Below are 27,884 nucleotides of genomic sequence, written 5' to 3'. Positions count from 1 at the left end.
CAGAGAGAGACACAGCGAGACACACCGAGAGAGGGAACACAAGAAGGGGGAGTGGGAAAGGGAGAAGCAGGCTTCCCGCGGAGCAGGGAGCTCGATGTTGGGCTGAATCCCAGGACCCCGGGATCATGACCTCAGCCGAAAGCAGAAGCCTAACAACTGAGCCACCCAGGCGCCCCCTAGAGAGCTATTCTTGATTTGCTTTTGAAGTATCTTAAGCCTGTGTTTGCTCTCAGCTTCCTGACTCTGAAATTCCTGCAGCTTGCGTTTTCTAGGCCCCTGGAGGTGGTAGAGCTGAGGATGCTTGAGTAGACAGATGGAATTGGAAAACAGAGCTAGTGAAGGGGAGAAAAATGCCTGAAATATTAGTCAAACCTTGGTAATTTACTGGAGATTTGCAAGACTCCAGGGGAAGGAGACATTGATTTTGAGAAGGTAAACCTTATCATGGTTTACTGGAAACTTTGATCTGTGATTCTGGTTTTAAAGGGTGAATGGGGTTTCATGGGCAAGGAAGAGGAGATGGAAGACATGAGCATATAGAACAGTATGGGCATGGAAATTAAGGACGTGGTCAAGCCATAGTATTGTCTGATGAGGGAGGAAAAGTGTCCCGGAGGCGCTGATACTGGAAAGTTAACATTTAGTTCCAAGTTATGAAGAAGCTGAAGAACATGTATGGAGCTTTAGTCTTTATTCTTTAGGTAATGAGGAAATCACTGAAAGTTTTTTAAGGAGAGGAGTCCTCTGATTTGATCTATTTTTTCCCCCAGTACTACTTTATTTAGATCTATTTTTTGCCCCACCACTACTTTACATTTGTGGAATGCTTTAAAGTTCATGAAGTCTTTATTTAATCCTCCCATCGTTGTCTTGTAGCAATGAAGGAGAGATTTCAGGAAGGAGTAAGGACAGCAAAAACTGTTAGGAAGCTCTTGTAGTATTTCAGACTAGGGATGAAGGCTTGCTTGAGTTAGAGCAATGACAGAACAGATTCAGGAAGCATTCTGGAGGTAGACTCAACTTAACTTAGTAATTGCAGATAGTACCTGGGGATAATAGTAACTGCCTTCCATACCAAATATACCCACCTTTACGTCCCCTTCTTCACACCCCTTCCTTAGAGCATCTGCAAACCCATAGCCCTTCTTGGCTGAATGAAATCACATGTGACTTGTTTTTTTAAAGATTTTATTTATTTGTTTGACAGAGAGAGATAAAGCGAGAGAGGGAACACAAGCAGGGGGAGTGGGAGAGGGAGAAGTAGGCTTCCCGCCGAGCAGGGAGCCTGATGTGGGGCTCAATCCCAGGACCCTGGAATCATGACCTGAGCTGAAGGCAGATGCTTAACGACTGAGCCACCCAGGCGCCCCTCACATGTGACTTTGACCTTTCATTAAAATGAAATTCCTATTCCCTGCATATTTTCAGACCACACTGCCTTGAAACTAGAACTCAATCACAAGAGGAAAGTCGGAAAGAATTCAAATACATGGAGGCTAAAGAGCATCCTACTAAAGAATGAATGGGTCAACCAGGAAATTAAAGAAGAATTTAAAAAAATTCATGGAAACATGGGGCACCTGGGTGGCTCAGATGGTTAAGTGTCTGCCTTCGGCTCAGGTCATGATCCCGGGGTCCTGGGATCGAGCCCCGCATAGGGCTCCCTGCTCAGCGGGGGGCCTGCTTCTCCCCTTCCCTCTGCTTCTCCTCCTGCTCATATTCTCTCTCCATGTGTGTCTCTGTGTCTCGAATGAATAAAAAAAAAATTCATGGAAACAAATGAAAATGAAAACATAACTGTTCAAAATCTCTCGGATACAGTGAAGGCAGCCCTAAGAGGAAACTATATAGCAATACAAGCCTTTGTCAAGAAACAAGAACGGTCTCAAATACACAACTTAACCCTACACCTAAAGGAGCTGGAGAAAGAACAGCAAATAAAGCCTAAACCCAGCAGGAGAAGAGAAATAATAAAGATCAGAGCAGAAATCAATGAAATAGAAACCAAAAGAACAGTAGAACAGATCAACGAAACTAGGAGCTGATTCTTTGAAAGAATTAACAAGATTGATAAACACCTGGCCAGACTTATGAAAAAGAAAAGAGAAATGACCCAAATCAACAAAATCATGAATGAAAGAGGAGAGATCACAACCAACACCAAAGAAATACAATTATAAGAATATATTATGAGCAACTATATGCCAGCAAATTAGATAACCTGGAAGAAATGGAGGCATTCCTAGAGATGGATCAACTACCAAAACTGAACCAGGAAGAAATAGAAAACCTGAACAGATCTATAACCACTAAGGAAATTGAAGCAGTCATCAAAAATCTTCCAACAAACAAAAGCCCAGGGCCAGATGGCTTCCCAGGGGAATTCTACCAAACATTTAAAGAAGAATTAATACCCATTCTTCTGAAACTGTTCCAAAAAATAGAAATGGAAGGAAAACTTCCAAACTCATCTTATGAGGCCACCATTACCTTGATTCCGAAACCAGACAAAGACCCTGTCAAAAAGGAGAATTACAGACCAATATCCCTGATGAACATGGATGCAAAAACTCTCATCAAAATACTAGCCAATAGGATACAACAGTACATTAAGAGGATTATTCACCACGACCAAGTGGGATTTATCCCTGGGCTGCAAGTTTCGTTCAACATCTGCAAGTCAATCAGTGTGATACAATACATTAATAAAAGAAAGAACAAGAACCACATGATCCTCTCAATAGATGCAGAAAAAGCATTTGACAAAGTACAACATCCTTTCTTGATCAAAACTCTTCAGAGTATAGGGATAGAGGGTACCTACCTCAATATCATAAAAGCCATCTATGAAAAACCCACAGCAAATATCATTCTCGATGGGGAAAAGCTGAGAGCTTTCTCCCTAAGGTCAGGAACACGGCAGGGGTGTCCACTATCACCACTGCTATTCAACACAGTATTAGAAGTCCTAGCCACAGGAATCAGACAACGAGAAGAAATAAAAGGCATCTGAATCAGCAAAGAAGAAGTCAAACTCTCACTCTTTGTAGATGATATGATACTTTATGTGGAAAACCCAAAAGACTCCACCCCAAAACTGCTAGAACTCATACAGGAATTCAGTAAAGTGACAGGATAAAAAATCAATGCACAGACATCACTTGCATTCCTATACACCAACAACAAGACAGAAGGAAGAGAAATTAAGGAGTCAATCCCATTTACAATTGCACCCAAAATCAAAAGATACCTAAGAATAAATCTAACCAAAGAGGCAAAGAATCTGTACTCAGAAACCTATAAAATACTCATGAAAGAAATTGAGGAAGACACAAAGAAATGGAAAAACTTTCCATGCTCATGGATTGGAAGAACAAACATTGTGAAGATGTCAATGCTACCTAGAGCAATCTACACATTCAATACAATCCCTATCAAAATACCATCCACTTTTTTCAAAGAAATGGAACAAATAATCCTAAAATTTGTATGGAACCAGAAAAGACCCCGAAAGGCCAGAGGAATGTTGAAAAAGAAAAGCAAAGCTGGCGGCATCACAATTCCGGACTTCAAGCTCTATTACAAAGCTGTCATCATCAAGACAGTATGGTACTGGCACAAAAACAGACACACAGATCAATGGAACAGAATAGAGAGCCCAGAAATGGCCCTCAACTCTATGGTCAACTAATCTTCGACAAAGCAGGAAAGAAGGTCCAATGGAAAAAAGACAGTCTCTTCAACAAATGGTGTTGGGAAAATTGGACAGCCACATGCAGAAGAATGAAACTAGACCATTTCCTTACACCAAACACAAAAATAAACTCAAAATGGGTGAAAGACCTCAATGTGAGACAGGAGTCCATCAAAATCCTAAAAGAGAACACAGGCAGCAACCTCTTCGACCTCAGCCACAGCACCTTCTTCCTAGAAACACCGCCAAAGGCAAGGGAAGCAAGGGCAAAAATGAACTATTGGGACTTCATCAAGATAAAAAGCTTTTGCACAGCAAAAGAAACAGTCAACAAAACCAAAAGACAACCAACAGAATGGGAGAAGATATTTGCAAATGACATATCAGATAAAGGGCTAATATCCAAAATCTATAAAGAACTTCTTAAACTCAACACCCAAAGAACAAATGATCCAATCAAGAAATGGGCGGAAGACATGAACAGACATTTTTCCAAAGAAGACATCCAAATGTCCAACAGACACATGAAAAAGTGCTCAACATCGCTCAGCATCAGGGAAATCCAAATCAAAACCTCAATGAGATAATCACCTCACACCAGTCAGAATGGCTAAAATTAACAAGTCAGAAAACAACAGATGTTGGCAGGGATGCGGAGAAAGGGGAACCCTCCTACACTGTTGGAATGCAAGCTGGTGCAGCCACTCTGGAAAACAGTATGGAGGTTCCTCAAAACGTTGAAAATAGAGCTACCATACGACCCACCAATTGCACTACTGGGTATTTACCCCAAAGATACAAATGTAGGAATCCAAAGGGGTACATGCACCCCGATGTTTATAGCAGCAGTGTCCACAATAGCCAAACTGTGGAAAGAGCCAAGATGTCCATTGACAGATGAACGGATAAAGAAGATGTGGTATATACATACAATGGAATATTATGCAGCGATCAAAAGGAATGAAATCTTGCCATTTGCAATGATGTGGTTGGAACTGGAGGGTGTTATGCTGAGTGAAATAAGTCAATCAGAGAAACACATGTATCATATGACCTCACTGATATGAGGAATTCTTTTTTTTAATGTTTTATTTATTTATTTATTCATGAGAGTCATAGGAATTCTTAATCTCAGGAAACAAACTGAGGGTTGCTGGAGTGGTGGGGGGTGGGAGGGATGGGGTGGCTGGGTGATAGACATTGGGAAGGGTATGTGTTATGGTGAGCGCTGTGAATTGTGCAAGACTGTTGAATCACAGATCTGTCCCTCTGAAACAATACATTATATGTTAAAAAAAAAAAGAAGATAGGAGGAGGGGAAGAATGAAGCAGGGGAAATCGGAGGGGGAGACAAACCATGAAAGACTATGGACTCTGAAGAACAAACTGAGGATTCTAGAGGGGAGGGGGTGGGAGGATGGGTTAGCTTGGCGATGGGTATTAAAGAGGGCACGTTCTGCATGGAGCATTTGGTGTTATACGCAAACAATGAATCATGGAACACTACATCAAAAACTAATGATGTAATGTATGGTGATTAACATAACATAAAAAAAATGAAATTCCTGTGGCTGTGTGGTTGTCAAACCAGAGAAACCCCATCTGTAGAAAGATTAAGAAATTGAGAGACCAAGAAAGTGGGAGAGAATGAGACAGAAAGGAAAGAAACAATTTTGAAATGTTTTCCAAATCTTTCCAATTTCTCAGGAGCCCAGCAGCACTTACTGTTCTTGAGATCTATGAGATACTCCTACATTCCAATAAATCTTCCTTCCATTTCTTCTGCTTAAACCAGTTTGAGTAGTTTTCTGTTCCTTTCTTCCAAGACAACCCACTAAATACTTGGAAATTAGACAAACTAGAGTTCTTGCTAGCAATCCATATATTTTTAAGTGTGTAATTGAAAAGTTTTGTATATATCCTAAATTACAGTCCAGTGACCTATCTGAAATCTCAAAGAGGTAACCTCTAGTAAAACCAAAACTTAATTGTGAGAAACCTAATCTTTTGTCTCAAGGATAATAATCTCCTTTTTTTTTTTTTAAAGATTTTATCTATTTATTTGAGAGAGAGAGAATGAGAGATAGAGAGCACAAGAGGGAAGAGGGTCAGAGGGAGAAGCAAACTCCCTGCTGAGCAGGGAGCCCGATGCGGGACTCGATCCCGGGACTCCAGGATCATGACCTGAGCCGAAGGCAGTCGCCCAACCAACTGAGCCACCCAGGTGCCCAAGGATAATAACCTCCTGGCATAGTCAGCCTGAAGCATAGTAAGGGAAATCCAGAAAGGGAAACCCACTGTCATGTCCAAGTGATCCAGCTGAGTAGTACAAGGATGATCTAGTATTGGGAAATCTGTTATAATTGACTATATTAATAGGTCAAGGAGAAAACCCATAGGGTTAATTTCATCATTTTGAAAAAACATTCAATAAAATTCAACATAAATTCCTCATTAAGGGGGAAAAAGGTAAAAGGGAATCAGATGTTTCCCTAGCATGATCAAGAAAAAAACATATTCCAAACAAGCTGCCATTGTCTGCTTACTGGTGAAATGTTAGAAATACTTTCATTAAAACCAAGAACTGAGGCTCCTGGCTGGCTCAGTAGGAGCACATGACTTTTTTTTTTTTTTAAAGATTTTATTTATTTGACAGAGACACAGCGAGAGAGAGAACACAAACAGGGGGAGCGGGAGAGGGAGAAGAAGGCTTCCTGCCGAAACAGGGCTGCCGATGCGGGGCTCGATCCCAGGACCCTGGGATCATGACCTGAGCCGAAGGCAGACGCTTAATGACTGAGCCACCCAGGCGTCCCAGAGCACATGACTCTTAATCTCGGGTTTGTGAGTTTGAGCCCCATATTTGGTGTAGAGATTACTTAAATAAAAAAGAAAAAAACAAAAACAAAATTGTCTATTGCCACTATTATTTACTATTGCTCAGGAAGTGTCACTGGGTGTAATAATTAAAGATAAATAATAAAAGATGTAAATTTTGGGAAAGATTTACAGATATAATTGCATACCTAGACAGTTTAAGGGACAATAAGAAAGTACATTAGTGTAACCAATTATGAAATATAAAAAGATCAGCACTTTAAGTCTTTTTAAAAAAATTTTTTTAAAGATTTTATTTATTTATTCATGAGAGACAGAGAGAGAAGCAGAGGTAGAAGCAGGCTCCCCGCGGAGCAGGGAGCCTGATGTGGGACTCGATCCCAGCACCCTGGGATCATGACCTGAGCTGAAGGCAGACGCTTAACAACTGAGCCACCCAGGCACCCAGCACTTTAAGTCTTAATAACTAATTAGACAATGTAATAGAAAAAAAATCCTATTCACAGTAGTAACAAAAATCATAAGCGTCTAGGAATAAATTTTTAGAAATGTTCAGGATCTCTATGGAAAAATCCCCAAAACCATCTTCCCAGAGAAGGCTCAAAATTATAAAGTTGAAACTTCCTCAACAAAAATGAATTCCCAATAGAAATCCTAATGTGATTCATGGCAATACCATTGGTTGCCTACCCAATAGCCATTACCCTTCTTTATGGCTAAGAGAACCTAGTATATAGGAATGATGCTCACTATAAGATTTTGGATGACTTTGCCTTCATCTGTATTCTTTTGTACATTATTTGAATTTTTGGTTTGAATTTATCTTGTCTTTATTATAACTTAAAAACTGTAACAATATAAAATGCCTTGGAATAAGTCTAAAAAGAAAAGTGCACATCCTATATAAAGGATATTTTAAGATGTTAAACGAAGGACACAAAACAGAAAAGCATACTATTGGAAGACTTAATATCTAAAGGTATCAGTTGTCCATGAGTTGTTCTTTAAATTTAATATAACATGATCTCATTAAAATTACATTAAGGGTTTTTGGGGAATGGGCGCCTGGGTGGCTCAGTTGGTTAAGCGACTGCCTTCGGCTCAGGTCATGATCCTGGAGTCCCGGGATCGAGGCCCTCATCGGGCTCCCTGCTCAGTAGTGAGTCGGCTTCTCCCTCGGACCCCCCCCCCCATGCTCTATCTCATTCTCTCTCTCAAATAAATAAAATCTTAAAAAAAAATAAAAACCCTTGTGATTACATTGGGTCTACCCAGCTAATCCAAGATAGCCTCCCCATGTCAAGATTCTTCAAAAGCTCTGAAGAGTCCCTACTGTGATGACATTCACAGGTTTCAGGGTATGGACATTTTGGTGTTGCAGGGGTGGCTACTATTCTGTGTACTGCACTCAGATACGAATACGTAGAGAAATCTAGTATATGATAAAAAAGTCATTCCAAATCAGTGGGGGAAAATAGCCTGTTTGTTAAATGGAGCTGGGATAGCCACATACCCATCTAGAAAAAAAATTATTTTGGATCCTTAAACTTTGTTAGGATAAATCTCCAACTGGTTCAAAGATACAAAGTATTAAGCCATAAAAGTTCTAAGAGAAACCATAGATCTTACAGTGGGGAGAATCTAAATATAACACAAACTCAAAAGCCATAAAAGAAAATATTGATACATTAGACTACATATCTTTAAAATTCTACATGGCAAAACCTATAACTAAAGTCAAATAAAACCACAAATTAGGGGGAAATTTGGCAAACAACTATCACAAAGTTTCTTATTTATTTATTTAATTTTATTTTTTAAAGATTTTATTTATTTATTTGAGAGAGAGAGAATGAGAGATAGAGAGTACGAGAGGGAAGAGGGTCAGAGGGAGAAGCAGACTCCCCGCTGAGCAGGGAGCCCGATGTGGGACTCGATCCTGGGACTCCAGGATCATGACCTGAGCCGAAGGCAGTTGCCTAACCAACTGAGCCACCCAGGCGCCCAGAGTTCCTTTTGAAAAAAAAAATTAAATTTAAATTCAATTAACATAGAATGTATTATTGGTTTCAGAGGTGGAGGTCAGTGATTCATCAGTCTTATATAATACCCAGTGCTCATTACATCACATGCCCTCCTTAATGTCCATCGCCCAGTTACCCCCTCCCCCCCAACAACCCTCAGTTTGTTTCCTATGATTAAGAGTCTCATGGTTTGTTTCCCTGATTTCGTTTTTTTCCTCTTCCCCTATGATCCTGTTTTGTTTCTTAAATTCCACATTAGTGAGAACATATAATTGTCTTTCTCTGATTGACTTATTTTGCTTAGCATAATACCCCCTAGTTCCATCCATGTCCGTTGCAAATGGCAAGATATCTTTTTTTTTGATGGCTGAGTAGTATTCCTTTGTATATATATATACCACTTCTTTTTTTTTAATTTTATTTTCTTAAAGATTATTTGACACAGAGAGAGCATGAGCAGGGGGAGCAGCAGGCAAAGGGAGAGGGAGAAGCAGGCTCCCCAATGAGCGAGGAGCCTGACTTGGAGCTCGATCCCAGGACACTGGGATCATGACCTGGGCCAAAGGCAGATGCTTAACCAACTGAACCACCCAGGCATCCCGATTATGCACTTTAAAAGGTGAATTTTAACGTTAAGCGTCTGCCTTCGGCTCAGGTCATGATCCCAGGGTCCTGGGATCAAGCCCCGCATCGGGCTCCCTGCTCTGTGGGAAGCCTGCTTCTCCCTCTCTCACTCCCCCTGCTTGTGTTCCCTCTCTTGCTGTGTCTCTGTCAAATAAATAAATAAAATCTTTAAAAAAAAGGTGAATTATATGATGTCAATTACATTTCAGTGACGCTGTTTTTAAAAAAAAAAGGAAGTTTAAAAAAATAAACACAACACAGAATACTGGTCCCCAACCCTAGTGTTTCTGATTCAGCAGGTTTGGAGTGAAGCTGACACTACTAGTCTAGGGCCTATACTTTGAGAACCACTCCATTAGCTCATAGAAATGATAGTTTCCTGAGGAACTTCAAATAGTTTTTACTGTCTTTCAGAGACATAGACATAGGGATTACTATGGTTTGTGTCTGGTTCTTATACTCAGGTCCTGACATATTTCAATCTTATCTCAGTTTTCAAATAAGTGGGTGTTTCTGGAAGGAGCTTCCTTTGGTATATCTTCAAAGGTCTATTGAACACATGGTAAAACAAACAAACCAACCCAAAAAACCCTCTTCACTTCATAAAGAGACACTGCTTAAAAAGATGTCATATAATAAACTTATTTTAATAGTGCAAAAACCAACCTGATTTTTTTTTTTAAAGATTTCATTTATTTATTCGACAGAGAGAGAGAGACACAGCGAAAGAGGGAACACAAGCAGGGGGAGTGGGAAAGGGAGAAGCAGGCCTCTCACAGAGGAGGGAGCCCAATGTGGGGGTTGATCCCAGGACCCCGGGACCACGACCCAAGCTGAAGGCAGACGCCCAATGAGTGAGCCACCCAGGCGCCCCAAACCAACCTGCTTCTAATCAGTGAAGGAACAACTTCCAAAAAATTTTATAAAAATAGCCAATCCTTTGAACAAATACAAATAATTAAATATTACAATTATGTAGCCAAACCCATAAAGGAAGCAGAGATCATAATTACAAGCCAAATCATTCTTGGAGTTGGTCCATTCCAGGTTACCAAAATGCATAAAACAAAACCTCTACTTTTCAGGTTTACAGAAAAGAAATAAAATAACTCCAGTAAGAAAACTAATTTAAGTTTCATGGAAAACAGACCATATTGGTGACTTTAAAAGTTTTTCAAGGAGTTCATGTTTACATCTTGATTTTTATGGAAATGAATTTTATGTTGACTTTTATGTTGACTTTCAAAGCTTAAAAGCTTTGAAAGCTGTCATCTTTTTCACCAATAGCTCAGAAGTAAAAGCCAATTCAAGAGCGGAGATAATATTCATGGGATGCATAGGACTTTAACCTGATCCTAAAGTATAAAGCAAAATTTTAAGATGAATTAGTTTAAAAATGAAATATACTTTAGTTTAGAATTAAATATAAAAGAAACAAAAATTACCATGATTAGGATTTGACTCAAGTTTGGGTAAAAGTTTTCTCATATTTATCTATCTCACAGATAATACCAATCATTCAGTATCAATGGATATGCTTATTTTTGTGTATGAGAAGGGTGTGGCTTCAAAAACCAATACTCACATTAAGTCCATTACTACTGCCAGAACTTGACAATATTGGTGGTTTTGAATGTGATATATTGTTTGAAGTACAATTATTTAATAGAAAGAGACCGAGAATCTTGCTGCAAAGCATCCTTCAGAAAGATGGAAACTGCCCAGACAGAAGTGTATCTTTCTATACAGCTCTATGTATTCCTTTTTTTTTTTTTTAAAGATTTTATTTATTTATTTAATTGACAGAGAGAGAGAGAGGGAGAGACAGCGAGAGGGAACACAAGCAGGGGGAGGGTCAGAGGGAGAAGCAGGCTTCCCGCCGAGCAGGGAGTCCGATGGGGGGCTAGATCCCAGGACCCTGGGATCATGACCTGAGCTGAAGGCAGTCGCTTAACCAACTGAGCCACCCAGGCGTCCCTACAGCTCTATGTATTTCTATATATATCTCCCTACTACATCACAAACACACAAAAAAATTAATATATTTACATATACATACTGGGCCAAAATGAATTAACTTTCTCTATGAAATTATACTTAAGAAAACATTAATAGACATTATGTAATAAAAGAAGGCAAGGCCCTCAAGAAAAGATGGCAACCATTCGAATAGCTGAGTGCTACTGTTTTTTCTTAACATTTTTGCAATGGAGAAAAAGAAGGATGAAAAGTTTGTAGACAGATAGATCTCTATTCCAGAAATACCTGCTAGGCAGAAGCCAGGCAACTTAAAAATCATAGTTCTATATATGAGGAAATGGCTAATGTTTTTGTCAGAGGTGACAGTTCCTCTTATACTTAATGTTACTTCTCAGGGCTTGTCCTATAGCAGAGAGCACAACTTTAATTAGAAGAAATTTTCCCCTAAGTGTTCTACTATTTAAACCTTTTGTAAAAAGAGGAGCAGGTTGATAATATGGTATTTGAGGCTGGCCATTGTTCCCGATTGCAGAAGTTTAAAAACTAACCATACAAATTAACTATAACATCATCAGAAGGAATTTTATTAGGCTTCTTTCTATGACCTAAAGACAAAGATTAAATAGCAATGGATACTCTGACATAGTATCATTATGAAGTGCACTGTGCTTGGTTGTTACAGCTATAGAAATGGCAGTCCTGAAGCAGATCTTGGTAAATTTGCTTGACTACATTCTTTAGGTAGTTGTCCTCCAGTGGTACTTTAGATAGAATTGCAGTGATTTCATCGTGGCTGGAAAGAACAAAAGGTTCATTAATTTTTCTGGATACTTATCTCCATTTCACTGGAATTCATGTTTTTGGGGATGGTTTCTGAGTCTCTTAGAAAGCACAAACAGGCATTTCTAGAAATAGCCTGCCCAATTGGAATTGAGATTCCAAAACAAGGCCAAAGAGCAATTCTCTATGAACTGTGAGGTATCTTGACTTAGCTAAAAATCTAAATTGTTAGTGTTTGCTGATGGATTTGAGGTGGGTGCATTCTAAACTCTGCCACCTTACAAACTGTCAGCAGTGTGTCTAAAAAGTCACAAGACATATAGTAGGAATGAAATATTGTTATATCTGGTTACAAAGACTAATTGAGAAAAGCATTATGACTACACAGCTTTTTAAGTGATTATTAAATGATTAAGTGCTTATTCTGTTTTTAAGGCCATAAAAGTTGTTTATATATGATCTGGGCTAAGCTTATACCCATTTTTTTCCTTCTTGGTTCCTGCTTTAGGTAAGAGTATTCAAAAAGTAGAGCAAGTATAAAAGAATAGACCAATGGTCTCCAGCATCCACTGGAGCTAGAAATGAAGGTCACTGACTTTAAAAGAACAAATTTTTCAAAATGAAGTCAGAGAGAAGTGACATTTGGCACTCACTATGGGGGATTATCCATTACTGGTATATCCAATAATGGTGTATGCATTATTTCTGACCACTTTGAGAGATCTTTCAAATGATATAACATAGGTAAAAAAGTAGTTAGGAGCCCTATCCTGATGGCTCTTTACTTACCCAGTGTTTCCAAGGTGATTCTGAATGGAGAAAGGTAATGGGACAGTTGGAAAATGGACTGAGAGAGGTAAAGTTATCTCAAATTTTGCAAATGCTGTAGAGCTGGAGAATAAAAGCCTCAATCTATAAAAGACAAGATCTTCAATTAAAAATACAAAACAAAAACAGAATGAAACAAATACATTTTCCTTTTATACTCATATGTGAAACTTACGTAGTACATTATTCACTTGTCCTTATCAAATGGAAAATGGGTAAAAAATCTGGAACAAAGTATTATTAGTAGTATCATTTTTTGCTAGTCATAAAACTCATTAAAATAAATCATTTTAATAAATTTTTGACTATTTACTGTTATGGGTTGAACTATGTCCCCTCCTGCCATCCATATGTTGAAGCCCTCGGCTCCAGTAACTCAGGATGTGACCTTATTTTGGAAATAAGGTAACTGCAGATTTAATTAATTAAGACGAGGTCCTATTGGAGTGGGATGATCCCCTAACCCAAAATGATTGGTGTCCTTATAAAAAGGGTACATGTGGACACAAACATGCACACAGGAAGCACATCATGTGAAGATGAAAGCAGATACTAGGATTATATATTTATAAGCCAAGGTATGTTAATGACTGCCAGCAAATCACTAGAAGTTAGGAGATAGGCATGGAACAGATTCTCCTTCACAGCCCCTTGGAAAGAATCAACCTGCTAACATCTCGATCTCAGACTTCTAGCCTCCAGAACTGTGAAACAATAAATTGCTGCTGTTTTAAGCCACTGAGTTTGCGGTACTTTGTTATGGCAGCCCTGGGGAAATAATGTACTTACTCAGTATTAGTCACATCTATGTTCATTAGGTTATAATTTGGTCCCCATCTCTTTAAAAACTCAATTTCCTCTCCAAGGAGTCTACAATGGCTCACTACCAGTGAGATTTCTTGAAGCATCTGGGAAAAATTGAGGGAAAAAAAATTATGAAAACATTTCCGTTTTTAGTGGCTTTTCAATAAAGAATCCCTTGAAGTTAAACAATTTAATATATTTATAGTTTCAGGATTAAATATATGACATTTCAGTTCTGCTTTTTGGGACATATAATTTTCCTACAAAATACTTCAATCAGATTTACCTTGGGTACTTGATGCTGTGTTGTACATTTCTTCTTCCAGGATTCCTGTTCCTCAATGTATTGAAAAATAAGCTTATGAACTAAAAGGGAGGAAGGAGGAGCTTTATCCTCTGAGGAAGGGAAAGAAAAAAAATCAAAACAGGGTATTACTTATTTTCAAATATATACATAAGCTAGAAATACCTTCAAACTACTAAGTGTCTAAGTATCCTCTCCATTTTATTTTCAATTCATAAATCATTTCATAATTATGAAAAAATGAAATATATATTCATTTCATAAATCAACATATATATAGTGAACACAGACGTTCTTTTTTTTTAAAGATTTTATTTCTTTGAGAGAGAATGAGTCGGGGGCAGAGGCAGAGGGAGCGGGAGAAGCAGACTCCCGGCTGATCAGGGAGCCTGACGCAGAGCTCGATCCCAGGACCCTGAGATCATGACCTGAGCCAAAGGTCTGAGCCACGCAGGTGCCCCAAACATAGACATCTTATAAAAACTCAAGCCTTTATCATATACGGAACAGAACTTGGTTAAAAGCATGGGTTTAAATACAACCTAAACAAGTTTAAATACTGCCTTTCCTTACAACCTGAGGGATCCTAAGCACACTTACTTCTTTTGAGCTATAGTTCCCTAATTTGTAAAACAAGGAATACTTACCTCAAAGTGTTGATATAAGTAATACAAATGCCTGATATAGTGTAAGTACTCAGAATGGTAACTTTTGAATTATGGAAATAGCTATTATTAATCATTGCTTACAATCTAGTAATAATTAAAAATATAGTTTCTTTTAAGCCCTACCCAATATTTAGAACATTACCCAAGCAATTATATGTCTAATACACATTTCTAAGTACGAATTATTATTATTATTGTTTATATTTAACTTTGTATATGAAAGAGTTCTCAAGGAGCAAATTACACTTGTAAATATTCAACAAATTTTTAATGGATAAGTGTTTGGACTTACCATCTAAAAGAGACTGAAAATTCAGGTCAACAATCTTCCTATAAGCCTTGTCCAGGAAAAGGAGACCAACTAGAAGAACCAGAATAAGAGTAGTACTTTTTTTAAAAAAATATTTTATTTATTTATTTGAGAGAAAGAGTGCGCCTGTGCAAGCAGGCGGTGGGGGGCGCAGCGCGGAGGGAGAGGGACAAGTAGATGCCATGTTGAGCCCACACAGGGCTCAATTTCATGACCTGAGCTGAAATCGAGTGGGATGCTTAACTGACTGAGCCACTTCCGGCACCCCATTACTTCTTTTTATTATCTGATTTTAAACTACATACAACTCAGTACTTTAGAATCCTACTTTTTCTGGGTAGCTGGGTTTTTTTTTATATAAGCAGTGAAAGATGTATCTTTTTTTTTAAAGATTTTATTTATCTTAGAATGAGAGAGCATGCGTGCATAAGTGGGAGGAGGGGCAGAGGGAGAGGGAGAAGCAGGATCCCTGCTGAGCAGGGAGCCCGATGTGGCGCTCGATCCCAGGACCCCGAGACCACAACCTGAGCCAAAGGCAGATGCCTAACCGACTGAGCCACCCAAGTGCCCCTAAAGGTGTATCCTTGAATCATATTATTCTTTGTGTATGGCAAACGCTCCTCCTGAAACTGCTGAACTACATTTATTGGCAAGTCTCTGAAGGAAATTTAAGGTGTAGTACATTTATTGTAAATTTATCAAGGCCTCCTCCTTGACTCCTAACTTTTGTGCAAAGATACTATTTTCAGACATCATATAAAAAAATGACTATTGTCTCTTCATACCTACTATCTTTTTACAAATACAGTGAAAATGATTTATGCTTTTAGCATTACAGTAATGAGTAGCCAGGAGAGCTGCTTCCTCTTCCAAATTCTAGAGTTATCTCCTGTCTCTCAAATTCGGTTCTTTTTACTTTGTTGAATATTCTCTATGTATTAGTGAGACAAACAGACACAATCAATTTATATTCTCAAAAAGCTTATAACTCAGGGGATGCACAGATAATTACACTAATAAACACCAAAAACTACAATCAATGATAAGCACTATTAAGGAAAACTGCAGGAAGCAATGAGAACATATATAATAGGAGGGCAAATAGTAGAGAAAGTGGATAAAAGGAGAGTCAGGGAAAACTTTCCTGCAAAAGTGATAACTGAGTTAAGCTCTTAAGGATTATTAACAGAAATTCATTTAGTGAAAAGGGAGTACTATAGTCTGAATGTTTGTGTTCCCCCATCAAATTTATATATTGAAATCCTAATGCCCCCTGTGATGGTATTAGGAGATGGACCTTTGGAAAACATTTATTAGGTCAGGAGGGTGGAGCCCTCATGAATGAGATTAATGCTCTTATAGAGAACTTAAATAGTTAGCTTGGTCTTTCAGCATGTAAGGATACAATGAGAAGTCTGCAACCTGGAAGAGGGCTCTCACCTGACCATACTGGCACCCTGATCTTGGACTTCCAGCTTCCAGAAATATAAGAAATAAATTTCAGTTGTTCAATAACTACCCAATTGATGGCATTTTTTGTTATAGCAGTCCAAATGGACAAAGGGAAAGGGCTTCCAGGCATAAAAAACATCATTATGAAGGTCCTGAGGTAGGATGGAACATGATTGAGCATGAAAAGACTAGGACCTTTTAAGGAAATGAAAGAGGAGCACCTGGCTGGCTCAGTTGGGAGAGCATGCAACTCTTAATCTCAGGGTCATGAATTCAGGCCCCCAATTGGGGGTGGCACCTAATTAAAAAAAAAAAAAAAAAAGGAAATGAAAGAAATCCATGTGCCAAAGTGCAGAGAATAGTTTAAGATGAGGCAGGAAAAGGAGGAAAAATTCAATTCATGCAAGACATTATAGGCCATAACAAATATTTTGATCATTAGTCTAAGAATATTAGGTGCATGATTCAATTTCCAATAATCACCATAGCTCCAGGAAGGAAGATGAATTGGAGAGGAAAAGGAGAGGACTCAGAAAGGCCAGATGGAATGTTATTGTAGCCATTTGGTTAGAGATGACTACTGACAGGAAACAAAGAAATGTGGATCAGTATTAAGAAATTAAAATCCCTAAGTCTTATTGACGATTAGGTATGCCTGATAAGGGATGAAGACGTAAAGAGTGATTCCTAAGTTCTATTTTTTGTTTATTTATTTATTCATTTATTTATTTTTAAGTATGCTCCACGTTCAGTGTTGGGCTCGAACTCATGACCCTGAGAGCAAGAGTTGCATGTTCTACTGACTGAGTCAGCCAGACACCCCTAATTCCTAAGTTTTAATTTTGGACCTGGACTGAAGTTGATGGTATTATTAATATTTTTAAAAGATTTTATACACTTCTTTATTTGGGAGAGAGAGAGCATGAGCAGGGGAAGGAGCAGAGGGAGAGGGACAAACAGACTCTGTGTTGAGCACAGAGCCTGATCCCAGGACTCTGAGATCATGACGTGAGCCAAAACCAAGAGTCAGACGCTCAACCGACTGAGCCACTCAAGCGTCTTGATGGTATTCTTTGAGAAAAGGAACTTTTAAGGAGAATCCTGTGTGGAGGGTAAGAGACTGTGAAGTTTGTTTGGCCATGTTGAAACTGTTTCAGAGAAAAGACCTAAAAACACTGACAGGAGACTCTCAACAAAAAAGCTAGAACTCCGTCCAGCCACCATATAGTGATTCTACCTACTTTGATAAGCCTACCATTACACACAGAACTTCCAATTTTTTCAGGTTAACTTCAGTACAAAAAAAAGTTAACAGTCATCAGCCATTAGAGTAAATCCTCTATCACAAAACACAGATGGAGAAAAGGAACTCAGAATAAATAGATGCAAATAGCATGTTGATCCATTATTTGGATATATAAAATTTCTATCATCTAACGTAATTCAACAAAGGTCAAATTTCACTAGTTGAATTTTTATTTTTTTATTTTTATTTATATTCGAAGATTTTATTTATTTGACAGAGAGACACAGCAAGAGAGGGAACACAAGCAGGGGGAGTGGGAGAGGGAGAAGCAGGCTTCCCACCTAGCAGGGAGCCCGATGCGGGGCTCGATCCCAAGACCGTGGGATCATGACCCAAGCCGAAGGCAGATGCTTAATGACTGAGCCACCCAGGTGCCCCATTGAATTTTTATATAATTTGCATAATTCTATTATCACAAATTAAAGTGATCAACTCTTCTAAGATTTTCAGCAGTGCTTTCATTATGTCAGTAGTTATTATTGTATTAAAATAAAGAATGGACTCTCTAGTGAGTTTAGCCATACATTTTCCTGCAGAGGAATTATCTTACTTTTGCTACTCACCTACTGTCTCTCCAAAGGTGATGGTAAGTTCTATTGTGTCATAAAGAAAGGTGAATACAGCTTGATCATCACTCCATTCAATGACTTCCCACTCAGACAAGCTGGAGAGAAAGAAAGAGAGACAAATAATTTTTTTCTGAGGTAAAAGAAGAGAGTTAACTTCTGATACCATGTAAACAGTATCAGCAACAGCTGCTGAAGTTTTTCTACTGGCTTGGGGAACAATCAATATTTTGATTCAAATACTGTGAATGTACAAACATACTTAAAAAAAAAGAATTGACTCAATTTTGAATTGTGTATCAGAGAAAGCCAAGTTTAGGCAATATAAGGTGTTAAATATTTTAAAATTATAATTTCATAGCTTTCCTACCTCATATACCTTCAGCTTGATGCTGGGTACACTGACTCTTTTTGAGAATGTATTGTACTATAGTTAAAACAGCGATACACATTACAAACACATGTCAACTGCTGTAAGAGGTTTAGACGACTACAGAGGCACAGGATAAAACACAAACTAACAACACCTACTTTTCCTTACCTCAACTGATCCAGTAGCTCTTCAGTTTTATCTGTTTGTTTTTGTACAAAGTCTATTTGAGCAAGGGTCTGTTCTTTCTGTACTTCCAGTTCTAAAAGATTTCTGCAAATCAAAGTAGGTATTCATAGCAAGATAAGGCTGCTGTCAGAGAATTTGGACTCCATTAAAATAAAGGTTTACGACAAGAAGTCACATGCTAGATAGCTCCCCACTGAAGTGAATGGCATCCATTTTTGTTTTTTTAGGTTTCTTTCTTTCTTTCTTTCCTTTCAATAAGCATTAATCTAGAAATGTGGGTCTAATTAGGAAAGGCTTAAATAAATGGTTCTCAAAATTAGGATCCATAAAGGTATCCTTGAAGGTTTGCATACTCTTTAAGATTATTTAAAATTTATTTTTTGTTTTGATGATAAAATATAAACATAATGTAGAGATCATAAGAATGCCCACCTTAAAACTGAGACATGCCATAATTTTGATGCCTATGTTTGGTTTTGTTTAGTTTATTAGAGCTAAATAGAACTTATGCCTTGTTAGTCATTTTGCTAGCATTAATTTAATTTTAGCCAGCCATTATCACCTGTCAAATTAATGTTGTCAGTTGGAATTTTATTGGTTTGTCATTACTTATATTTGATTCATTTTAGTCTTATAGTTAAATAAGACCCCTGACAATAAGAAAAATATACCTCATTTTATACTTACTTATACTTAAGTATAATATGAAAGTACAATACAAAAACAGCTTAATGCTAGGTTTATTTTCTTGAAAAGGATACTGATACTATTCAAGCTCGAAAAATACTACCTTGGATTAACACCCTGTAAACAGTAAGTGCTTCGAAAATGTTGTCAACTAAGACGGGTCAAGTTCAAGGTGGAGTAGAAGCCCTGAGTCAGTCTTAAGTCAATACTCATGTGCCTAATCTCAGTTTTTGGAGGTAGGAAGTCATTTAGGCCTGTAAAGTTAGCCTATTTTCTAACACTCCAAATGAAGGCTGACCTTTGGAGCTTTTCTTCTTCAGTTTTCAGCTGTTCCAGTTCTTTGGAAAGAAAAACAAAACAAATTTATCAGAACAGACACATTAAAATGTTGCCACAAAAATCATTTGTTCTATTGAAAATTCTGTGTCACTTAATCTCACCTAAATAAAGAATAGATTTTCCCCCATTTATCTCCTTCAGTTACCTTTTCTTTTTTAAAGATTTTGTTTATTTATTTGAGATAGTGAGAGAGAGAAAGAGAGACAGAGAGAGGAGGAGCAGAGGGAGAAGGACAAGCAGACTTCACACTGAGCAGAGCCTGATACAGGGCTCAATTTACGACACAGATCAAGACTTGAGCCGAGGGCGCCTGGGTGGTTCAGTTGGTTGGGCGACTGCCTTCGGCTCAGGTCATGATCCTGGAGTCCCTGGATCGAGTCCCGCATCGGGCTCCCTGCTCAGCAGGGAGTCTGCTTCTCCCTCTGACCCTCCCCCCCATCTCATGTGCTTTCTCTCTCATTCTCTCTGTCTCTCAAAATAAATAAATAAAATCTTAAAAAAAAAAAAAAAAAAAAAAGACTTGAGCCGAAATCAAGAGTCGGATGCTCAAACAACTAAGCCACCCAGGCACCCCTTCAGTTACCTTTCTCTGCAGCTCTCATTTCAGAATCCCATTCTTCCATAGGACTGTCTTTCTCTTCATCCTCCAAATTCTCAGTTTCTAAGGAGGCAATGTGCATTAGGATAACTCAGTAAAAAATAACCAGAGAAAAAAAGATGGTCTCAAAATGAAGTGTTAACAATATTTCACAAACACTCATTATTCCCCATTTTCCTCACCAATAAAGCACTGAGCTATAATTATAATTTCATACAAAGACTTGCTTCTAGTGGCAGACAAGTGCACTTTGAGCCATATGGCAATGATCTCCAACAGCAACTTCAGGGGCCACTTTGAGGTAGAAATTGTTTATATATAATTTGCATACATCAAAGTTATTGGGAGGCAATCCCATGGACAAGACACAGGAACAGATAACACATATATAAATGCATGCATGCACATTTAAAAATTTTAATTTGTTTTTGAAATCTTAAAACCTCACCCTTAAGATCCCTTTCCTTCCCACATCCAAAGCAAGTTTAGATTTTTACCTCAAAAACATAATTTTTAAAAAAGATTTTATTTATTTATTTGACAGAGAGAGGGAAGAGAGAGCACAAGCAGGGGAGCAGCAGAGGGAGAGGGAGAGGGAGAAGCAGACTCCCTGTTAAGCAGGGAGCCTGATGTGGGGCTCGATCCCAGGACCCTGGGGTCAGGACTGGAGCTGAAGGCAGCCGCTTAACTGACTGAGCCACCCAGGTGCTCCTGTTCTTTTTAATTCTTCTTCTTTTTTTAAAAGATTTTATTTATTTATTTGTCAGAGAGAGAGAGAGAGAGAGAGCGCACAAGCACTGGGGAGCAGCAGGTAAAGGGAGAAACAGGCTCCCCGCTTAGCAAGGAGCCCGATGTGGGACTCGATCCCAGGACCCTGGGATCATGACCTGAGCTGAAGGCAGATGCTTAACTGACAGCCACCCAGGCATCCCTGTTCTTTTTAATTCTTAAAAATATTTTGTATTTTCTCTTTAGTTCTTTATATAAAATTATTTTATAAGTCAAAACTCCTTAAGAGGCCCTCCTTGGCCAGGCCTCTTAAGCTGACATCTCCAGCTTTATCTCAGATCATGTTCTCTCTTATGCTCTCTCTAGTCCAGCCACATTGGCCTTATTTCAGACCCTTGTACTTGGCATATTCTTTCCCATAAGAGCTTCTGCATGTGTATTTATATTAAATAGTCTACTCTCCCCTCCTCACTTTAACTCTTCCTCATTCTTTAGATCTTAGCTTAAATGCCACCTCCTCAGAGGGAAGCCCCTCCCGACGTGACTAGGTTAGATTTCTATTTCAGGACTACAGCACCATGTAACCTCTTTTGTAACCACTTATCATGTAACCACTTGCCGCAAAATTATTTCTTTTTTCTAAAGATTTATTTGAGAGAGAGAGAGAAAGCATTAGTGAGGGGGAGGGACAGAGGTACAGGGAGAAGCAGACCTCCTGCTAAGCAGGGAGCCCGAGGCGGGGGCTCCATCCCAGGACCCTGGGATCATGACTTCAGCTAAAGGCAGATACTTAACCGACTGAGCCACCCAGGCGCCCCCTATGTGTTTAAATTCTTATATTCTTTTCTAGATGAGATGCTCCACAAGGCCATGAAACTTTTTTTTTTTAATTCATTTTTTTTATTAGAGAGAGCATGTGCACGTGAGTGAGCATGCACATAAGCAGGAGAGTTGGGGAGATGGAGAGAGAAACCTAAGCAGACTACACACTGAGCTGGAGCCCAACGTGGGTGGGGCTTGATCTCACAACCCTGAGATCACGACCTGACCCTAAACCAAGAGTCGGACGCTTAACCAACTGCATCACTCAGGCGCCCCTAAGTTTTTGTTTTTATCACCATAGTATTCTTTGCACTAAGCATTGTACATGGCACATTGTAGGTACTCAGCATATTTGTACAAGGAATAATGCAGGAATGAGAAAGAAATAGAGAGCCATTTGTTAATGGGTCCTAGAGAGGGAAGTGTGGTTTTGGTATTCTTAAAGATGAAAGAGAGGTGAATATACCCTTCAGAGAGGAGGCTGGGAGGTTGAATATATAAGAGATAAGGAAAAATCAGTGATATGAAATTCCTCAGATGATAAGAAGGGATGGAATTCAAAGTTTAGGTGGAAAGATTGGTCTTACGGAAAAGAAGGATGGATGAAAGAATGGATATAGATATAGGGGCGCCTGGGTGGCTCAGTTGGTTAAGCGACTGCCTTCGGCTCAGGTCATGATCCTGGAGTCCCGGGATCAAGTCCCGCATCGGGCTCCCTGCTCAGCGGGGAGTCTGCTTCTCCCTCTGACCCTCTTCCCTCTCATGCTCTCTCTCTACCATTCTCCCTCTCAAATAAATAAATAAAATCTTTAAAAAAAAAAAAGAATGGATATAGATATATAAAAGTTTGATTTGTTTGGCAATAGGAAGTTTAGAAATTGTGGCTTAATAGCTTCTATTTTTTTGTGTGTGAAGTAGAGAAAAAGGTAATGAACAAAGGGGTAGGGCAGTCTAAGATTATGGAATTCATATACTCATTATCAATGCAATGCAGAAAACATGTCCTAAGTACTTACTCAATACAAAGCATAGTGCTAAGAACTCTGAGGGATATAGAGAAAAATAAAAGCTGATCCTTGCTTCCATGGAGCTTACAATTTAGTTAGGGAGATAAACTATGCAAAAGTAACTATAATTACAAGTAGATGTATAGCTACTATAAGGACTAACAAAATAGCTATAGGAGCTCAAGGGAGATGATGACTACCTCCTTTGGTAGAAAACAGGAGAATGCACTAGCAAAGACAAAGTGGCACTACTGCATAGAGATAACAAGATTTGGTTGGAATTTGGGATGCATAATAAAAAAATAAAAGTAAATCACATAAGAAAGGAAGATCTAAAAAGGACTGGAGAAAAAAGTGATTGTAGAGAATGTTAAATGTCAAGCTCCGGTGTTTGGACATTATTTTGTTATAAATGGAAAGACAAGTTTTTCAAAGAAGTAACATAATGAAAACTGTTCTTCATAATTATTTAATCTGGCAGCAATGTGCAGGTTGGACTGGAAGGAGACAGAATGAAGTTAAGAGTGTAGATAGATTAGTTAGAAAATTTGAAATAGTACGTCAGAATTAATGATAGCCTTAATGGAAATGGGAAAGAATACAAGAGATGCTGAAGAAGTAAATATGACAGGACTTGATAAGAGAAACTCAAAGACAAAGAAAGTTTTAGCTTTTTACAGTTTATAACAATAGTGATGTCTTTAATAGACATAAGAAACATCACAGGGAGAGCAAGTTTAGAGGCTTTATTTTGGAAATGGGAGAAGACAATAAATTTCATTTTATTCACACAGAGTTTAAGGTGCTTAAAGACATTTTTGCGTAGAGGTTCAGCAGGAAGCTAGAAATGTTAAGTTTGGAACTCAAGAGGCTAAAGATGCTTTTACTCAGAATAATTATAAGCTACTCAAGGTCAAAATCTGTGTTTATAATATCTTTTTTTCTGTTGCTAAGCACAGTATCAGGTATGCAGTAGATGCTCAACAAATGATGAATTTAACTGAATTTGGGAATCATTGATACAAACACAAATGTTAAAGTAGATGAAAGGGAGAGAATATAGAAATGAGTAGATGATAAAATCTAAATGCCTACACATGAGGTTAGAGAGAGACCAACAGAAGGACTAAAGGGAGTACTCAGGAAAAAAGCAAACAGTTGGGGGTAGTGCAGTATCACAGAGGTTCAGGGAGATGAAAGGTTCAGAAAGAAAATAATCAGCAGTGTCAAATGCTGAGAGGTCAAGATGGTTAAGAACCAAGAGCTTCCAAATTTGATGATTATGTGGAATTTTGTAATCTTTGAGAAAGCAGTTTCAGGACAATAATAGTAACAATGCGGGATCATGAGAGGTCAAACTGAAAGGAGAGATAATTTTCAAAGAAGACAGTAAGTTCATCTATTTAAAAAAATAAGACTATGGTTTAGATTATGAAGAGCTTTCTAAAGAGATTTGTTTATTATCTTGAGCATCTCTTATTGATTGTGTTACAGATGACCACAGGAAAGGAGTTTTATTTTGCTCTGATTTAATGTCTCAAGTTGCTAATACAGGGTTCGACATAAGTGATACCAGTAATCTGTACTGTAGGGAAGTACTTAGATAAAATTAAATTTTCTTTTGGAAAAGTATTCAAAATACATTACCTGTTTCAACCTCAGTGAGACAGTTCTCAATCTTCTTAAGTATGTTGTCCATCTCATCTATCTTTATCTGAAGTTTCTCCCTCTCATTCTAAACACACAATATTATATTGTCAAGTTACATCTCTAAACAAAATATTTTAACATTATAAGTGGTTAAACTTGCTGACATACTGCTATATCATGAACAGGCAAATCTTAAAATGAAGGTCAAAGCTTCAAGCCTGGACTTGAAATGTTTTTAAAAAGCATACATAACAGATCTATATAAACTTATTTTTTGTACTTTCCTTTATTCCAGTATTTCCATGTAATATAAGATGCTAATACATGTTACTTAAAAAAAAATTTTTTTTTAAAGATTTTAAGTAATCTCTACACCCAATATGGGGCTCAAATCTACAACTCCAAGAGCAAGAGTATCATATCCACTGACTGAGCCAGCCAGGTGTTCCCCGCAAAAAGGAATTATTTTTATTTTTTATTTTTAAAAATTTTTAGAGGGGGGAGGGGAATGACAAAGAGACGGAGAGAGAATATCTTTTTTTTAAATTTATTAACATATAATGTATTATTTGTTTCAGGGGTACAGGTCTGAGATTCATCAGTTTTACACAATACACAGTGCTCACCATAGCACATACCCTCCCCAATGTCCATCACCTAGCCACTCCATCCCACCCACCCTCAGTTTGTTTCCTGAGAGTAAGAGTCCAGCAACCCTCAGTTTGTTTCCTGAGTAAGAGTCTCTCATGGTTTGTCTCCCTCTCTGGTTTCTTCTTGTTTCATTTTTCCTCTCTTCCCCTATGATCCTCTGCCTTATTTCTCAAATTCCACATATCAATGAGATCATATGATAATTGTCTCTCTCTGATTGACTGAGAGAGAGAATCTTAATCCACACCCAGTGTGGAGCGCAACCCGGGGCTTAATCTCATGACCCTGAGATCACGACCTGAGCGAAAGAACCAACTGAGCCACCCAGATGCCCCCCAAAAATAATTTTTTAAAAAAATATTTATTTATTTATTTGAGGGGGGGGGCAGAAGGAGAGGGAGAAGCAGACTCCCCACTGAGCAGGAAGCCTGCCTGGAGCTCAAACTCAGAACCTCGGGATCATGACCTGAGCTGAAGGCAGACGCTTATCCAACTGAGCCACCCAGGTGCCCCCAAAAAAAGAGTTCCTAAAAAAATGTTCTATGGTCAAATAAATATGGGAAACACTGAACAGAATTATAGCATGTTTTGTTCCTTTTATTTTTTTTAAAGATTTTATTTATTTATTTGACAGAGAGAGACACAGCGAGAGGGGGAACACAAGTAGGGGAGGTGGGAGAGGGAAAAGCAGGCTTCCAGCAGAGGAGGGAGCCCGATGTGGGGCTCGATCCCAGGACGCTGGGATCATGACCTGAGCTGAAGGCAGACGCTTAATGACTGAGCCACCCAGGCTCCCCTATTTTGTTCCTTTTAGACTTAAAAAAAATTTCTGACTTTAGACTTTAATATGCTAGCTATTATATTTCTCCAAAGGGGGGATATGGCATGTAACATTTCTCAGAATTATTTGCCAAGGGAAAGAAAGTTTTTTTATGCAAAGTACAATCATTTTGGGAAATGCTACTTTATTTATTTATTTTTTTAAAGATTTTATTTACTTATTTGAGAGAGAGAGAGAGAATGAGAGATAGAAACCACGAGAGGGAAGAGGGTCAGAGGGAGAAGCAGACTCCCTGCTGAGCAGGGAGCCCGATGCGGGACTCGATCCTGGGACTCCAGGATCATGACCTGAGCCGAAGGCAGTCGCCCAACCAACTGAGCCACCCAGGCGCCTGGGAAATGCTACTTTAAACATGTACACATAGGGGCGCCTAGCGGGCTTAGTCGGTAGAGCATGTGACTCTTGATCTCGGGGTTGTGGGTTTGAGCCCCCTGTTGTGGGTAGAGATTACTTAAAAACATAAATAACAAACTTGAGATGAGACATAGGCCCATATTAGTAAATATATTCTAGAATTACTCAAGATGCCAGAATTGCCACTTTTGATAAATTGAACCCCACCTCTTTATGAACCATGTTCCTTAGGAAACATTCTTCATATTCTATAACCATTATAAAGTAATTTTAATAGATCTTTCTTTCTATGCTGTTAACTGTTTCAAATTACCTGAGCTGACTGTACCAGCTTGCTGTAGAGAGCCACTTTTCCTTGGTGAGTGAAGACTTTAGTCATCTTGGTAAAACGTGATTTTATTTTGTTCAGGTAAATTCCAAAGACCTTCAGCTGCAAGGAAAAATCAAAGGTTAGGGCGTACTAAAACAAAAGAGTTAGGAAAGGCAAATGGTCTGGGAAGGCTGGTTCAGCTGCTATGGGCTGTTTTGCCCATCCTAGACTGATTCCTAAGGCAGGGCATGTCTCATTTGCAAATTTAATCACATTTAGTAGTTTAAGAACAGAACCAAAGATTTTAATTTTAATTCTTGCCTTTAATTCATTTATTCATATTACAAATCAGAAAATGATAGGCCCTAAGTTAATAACACTCTTAATATATTAGAGTACATATAAAATGAGTTGCTATTAAGTAACCAATTAAAGTAAATCTTTTCCTCATCTAAATCTAAGCGAAGCAAGTAGGAAGAAATTCTAAATGAACTTCAAGTATATTTCATATATTTAATTGGTCATTTGGGGTTTGAAAAGATTATATATTTTAATGATTATTCATGTAAAAACCTTGCTAACATATTATACCTGAGAAGTTAAAGAACTCATCACTAATTATCAAGTAACAGTACCTATTTCACAATAAACAGGTTCAAAATGTCTATACTGATTCCCATTCTGAAAATGAGATAAAAAATACCTCCTCATCAGAGCAGTGTCTCATTTTTTCCCACAGGTTCCTATTTACATCAGTCAACAGTTTATCCTGGTTCAATGCAGAAAGCTTTAATCTAAAATATAGAAAAGTTAATTAATTAGCACAGGGTTCAGAAGTCAGCTTGAATGAATCAATTCAGACTTACAGGCATACTTAATTTAATTCTTCCTAGTTCTTTTCTACATTAAAAAAAGGGGAATTCATGCAAGAACAGTGGTCAGCCTGATTATTTCAGTGATTGCAGAACAGTTCAAAAATGTTATGAATCAGAAAAACTTCCCTCACAATCTCAATGAACTTGTTCCAATATAAAAATATGTTGCTTTTAAAGAATCCTTAAGGCCTATCAGTGCATAACTGTTGTGAAGTTGTAGCTATTATTTTAAGTAAAAGTTCCCAGTTCAGTTCCCAGTCTTAACTCACCTTTATACAAGAGCA

The 27,884-nt window shown here is 38.2% G+C and overlaps 1 protein-coding gene across 3 annotated transcripts in view; it reads right to left on the bottom strand.

Annotated features, from left to right (window-relative positions):
* Window positions 1-11,721: 11,721 nt before the first annotated feature.
* KNL1 (kinetochore scaffold 1) overlaps window positions 11,722-27,884 on the bottom strand; it is a 60,260-nt gene continuing 44,097 nt past the window's right edge. For all 3 annotated transcript variants that reach the window (XM_025884254.2, XM_073876806.1, XM_025884255.2), the window contains exons 15-26: window positions 27,429-27,519; window positions 26,729-26,845; window positions 24,567-24,654; window positions 20,347-20,424; window positions 19,723-19,762; window positions 18,720-18,821; window positions 18,176-18,276; window positions 14,837-14,905; window positions 13,859-13,968; window positions 13,558-13,676; window positions 12,730-12,852; window positions 11,722-11,953 (exon numbers count right to left, since the gene is read on the bottom strand). In XM_025884254.2, coding sequence (XP_025740039.1) covers window positions 11,812-11,953; window positions 12,730-12,852; window positions 13,558-13,676; window positions 13,859-13,968; window positions 14,837-14,905; window positions 18,176-18,276; window positions 18,720-18,821; window positions 19,723-19,762; window positions 20,347-20,424; window positions 24,567-24,654; window positions 26,729-26,845; window positions 27,429-27,519 — 1,180 coding nt within the window. In that variant the 3' untranslated portion in view covers window positions 11,722-11,811. The remainder of the gene's footprint in view (window positions 11,954-12,729; window positions 12,853-13,557; window positions 13,677-13,858; window positions 13,969-14,836; window positions 14,906-18,175; window positions 18,277-18,719; window positions 18,822-19,722; window positions 19,763-20,346; window positions 20,425-24,566; window positions 24,655-26,728; window positions 26,846-27,428; window positions 27,520-27,884) is intronic.

The sequence above is a fragment of the Callorhinus ursinus genome, unplaced genomic scaffold (assembly GCF_003265705.2).
Source record: "Callorhinus ursinus isolate GAN/ISIS: 27379988/994484 unplaced genomic scaffold, GSC_fseal_2.0 scaffold25, whole genome shotgun sequence".
Lineage (NCBI taxonomy): Eukaryota > Metazoa > Chordata > Mammalia > Carnivora > Otariidae > Callorhinus > Callorhinus ursinus.
Note: the sequence above shows the minus strand (reverse complement) of the source record. Positions and strands in the feature narration are given on the sequence as shown.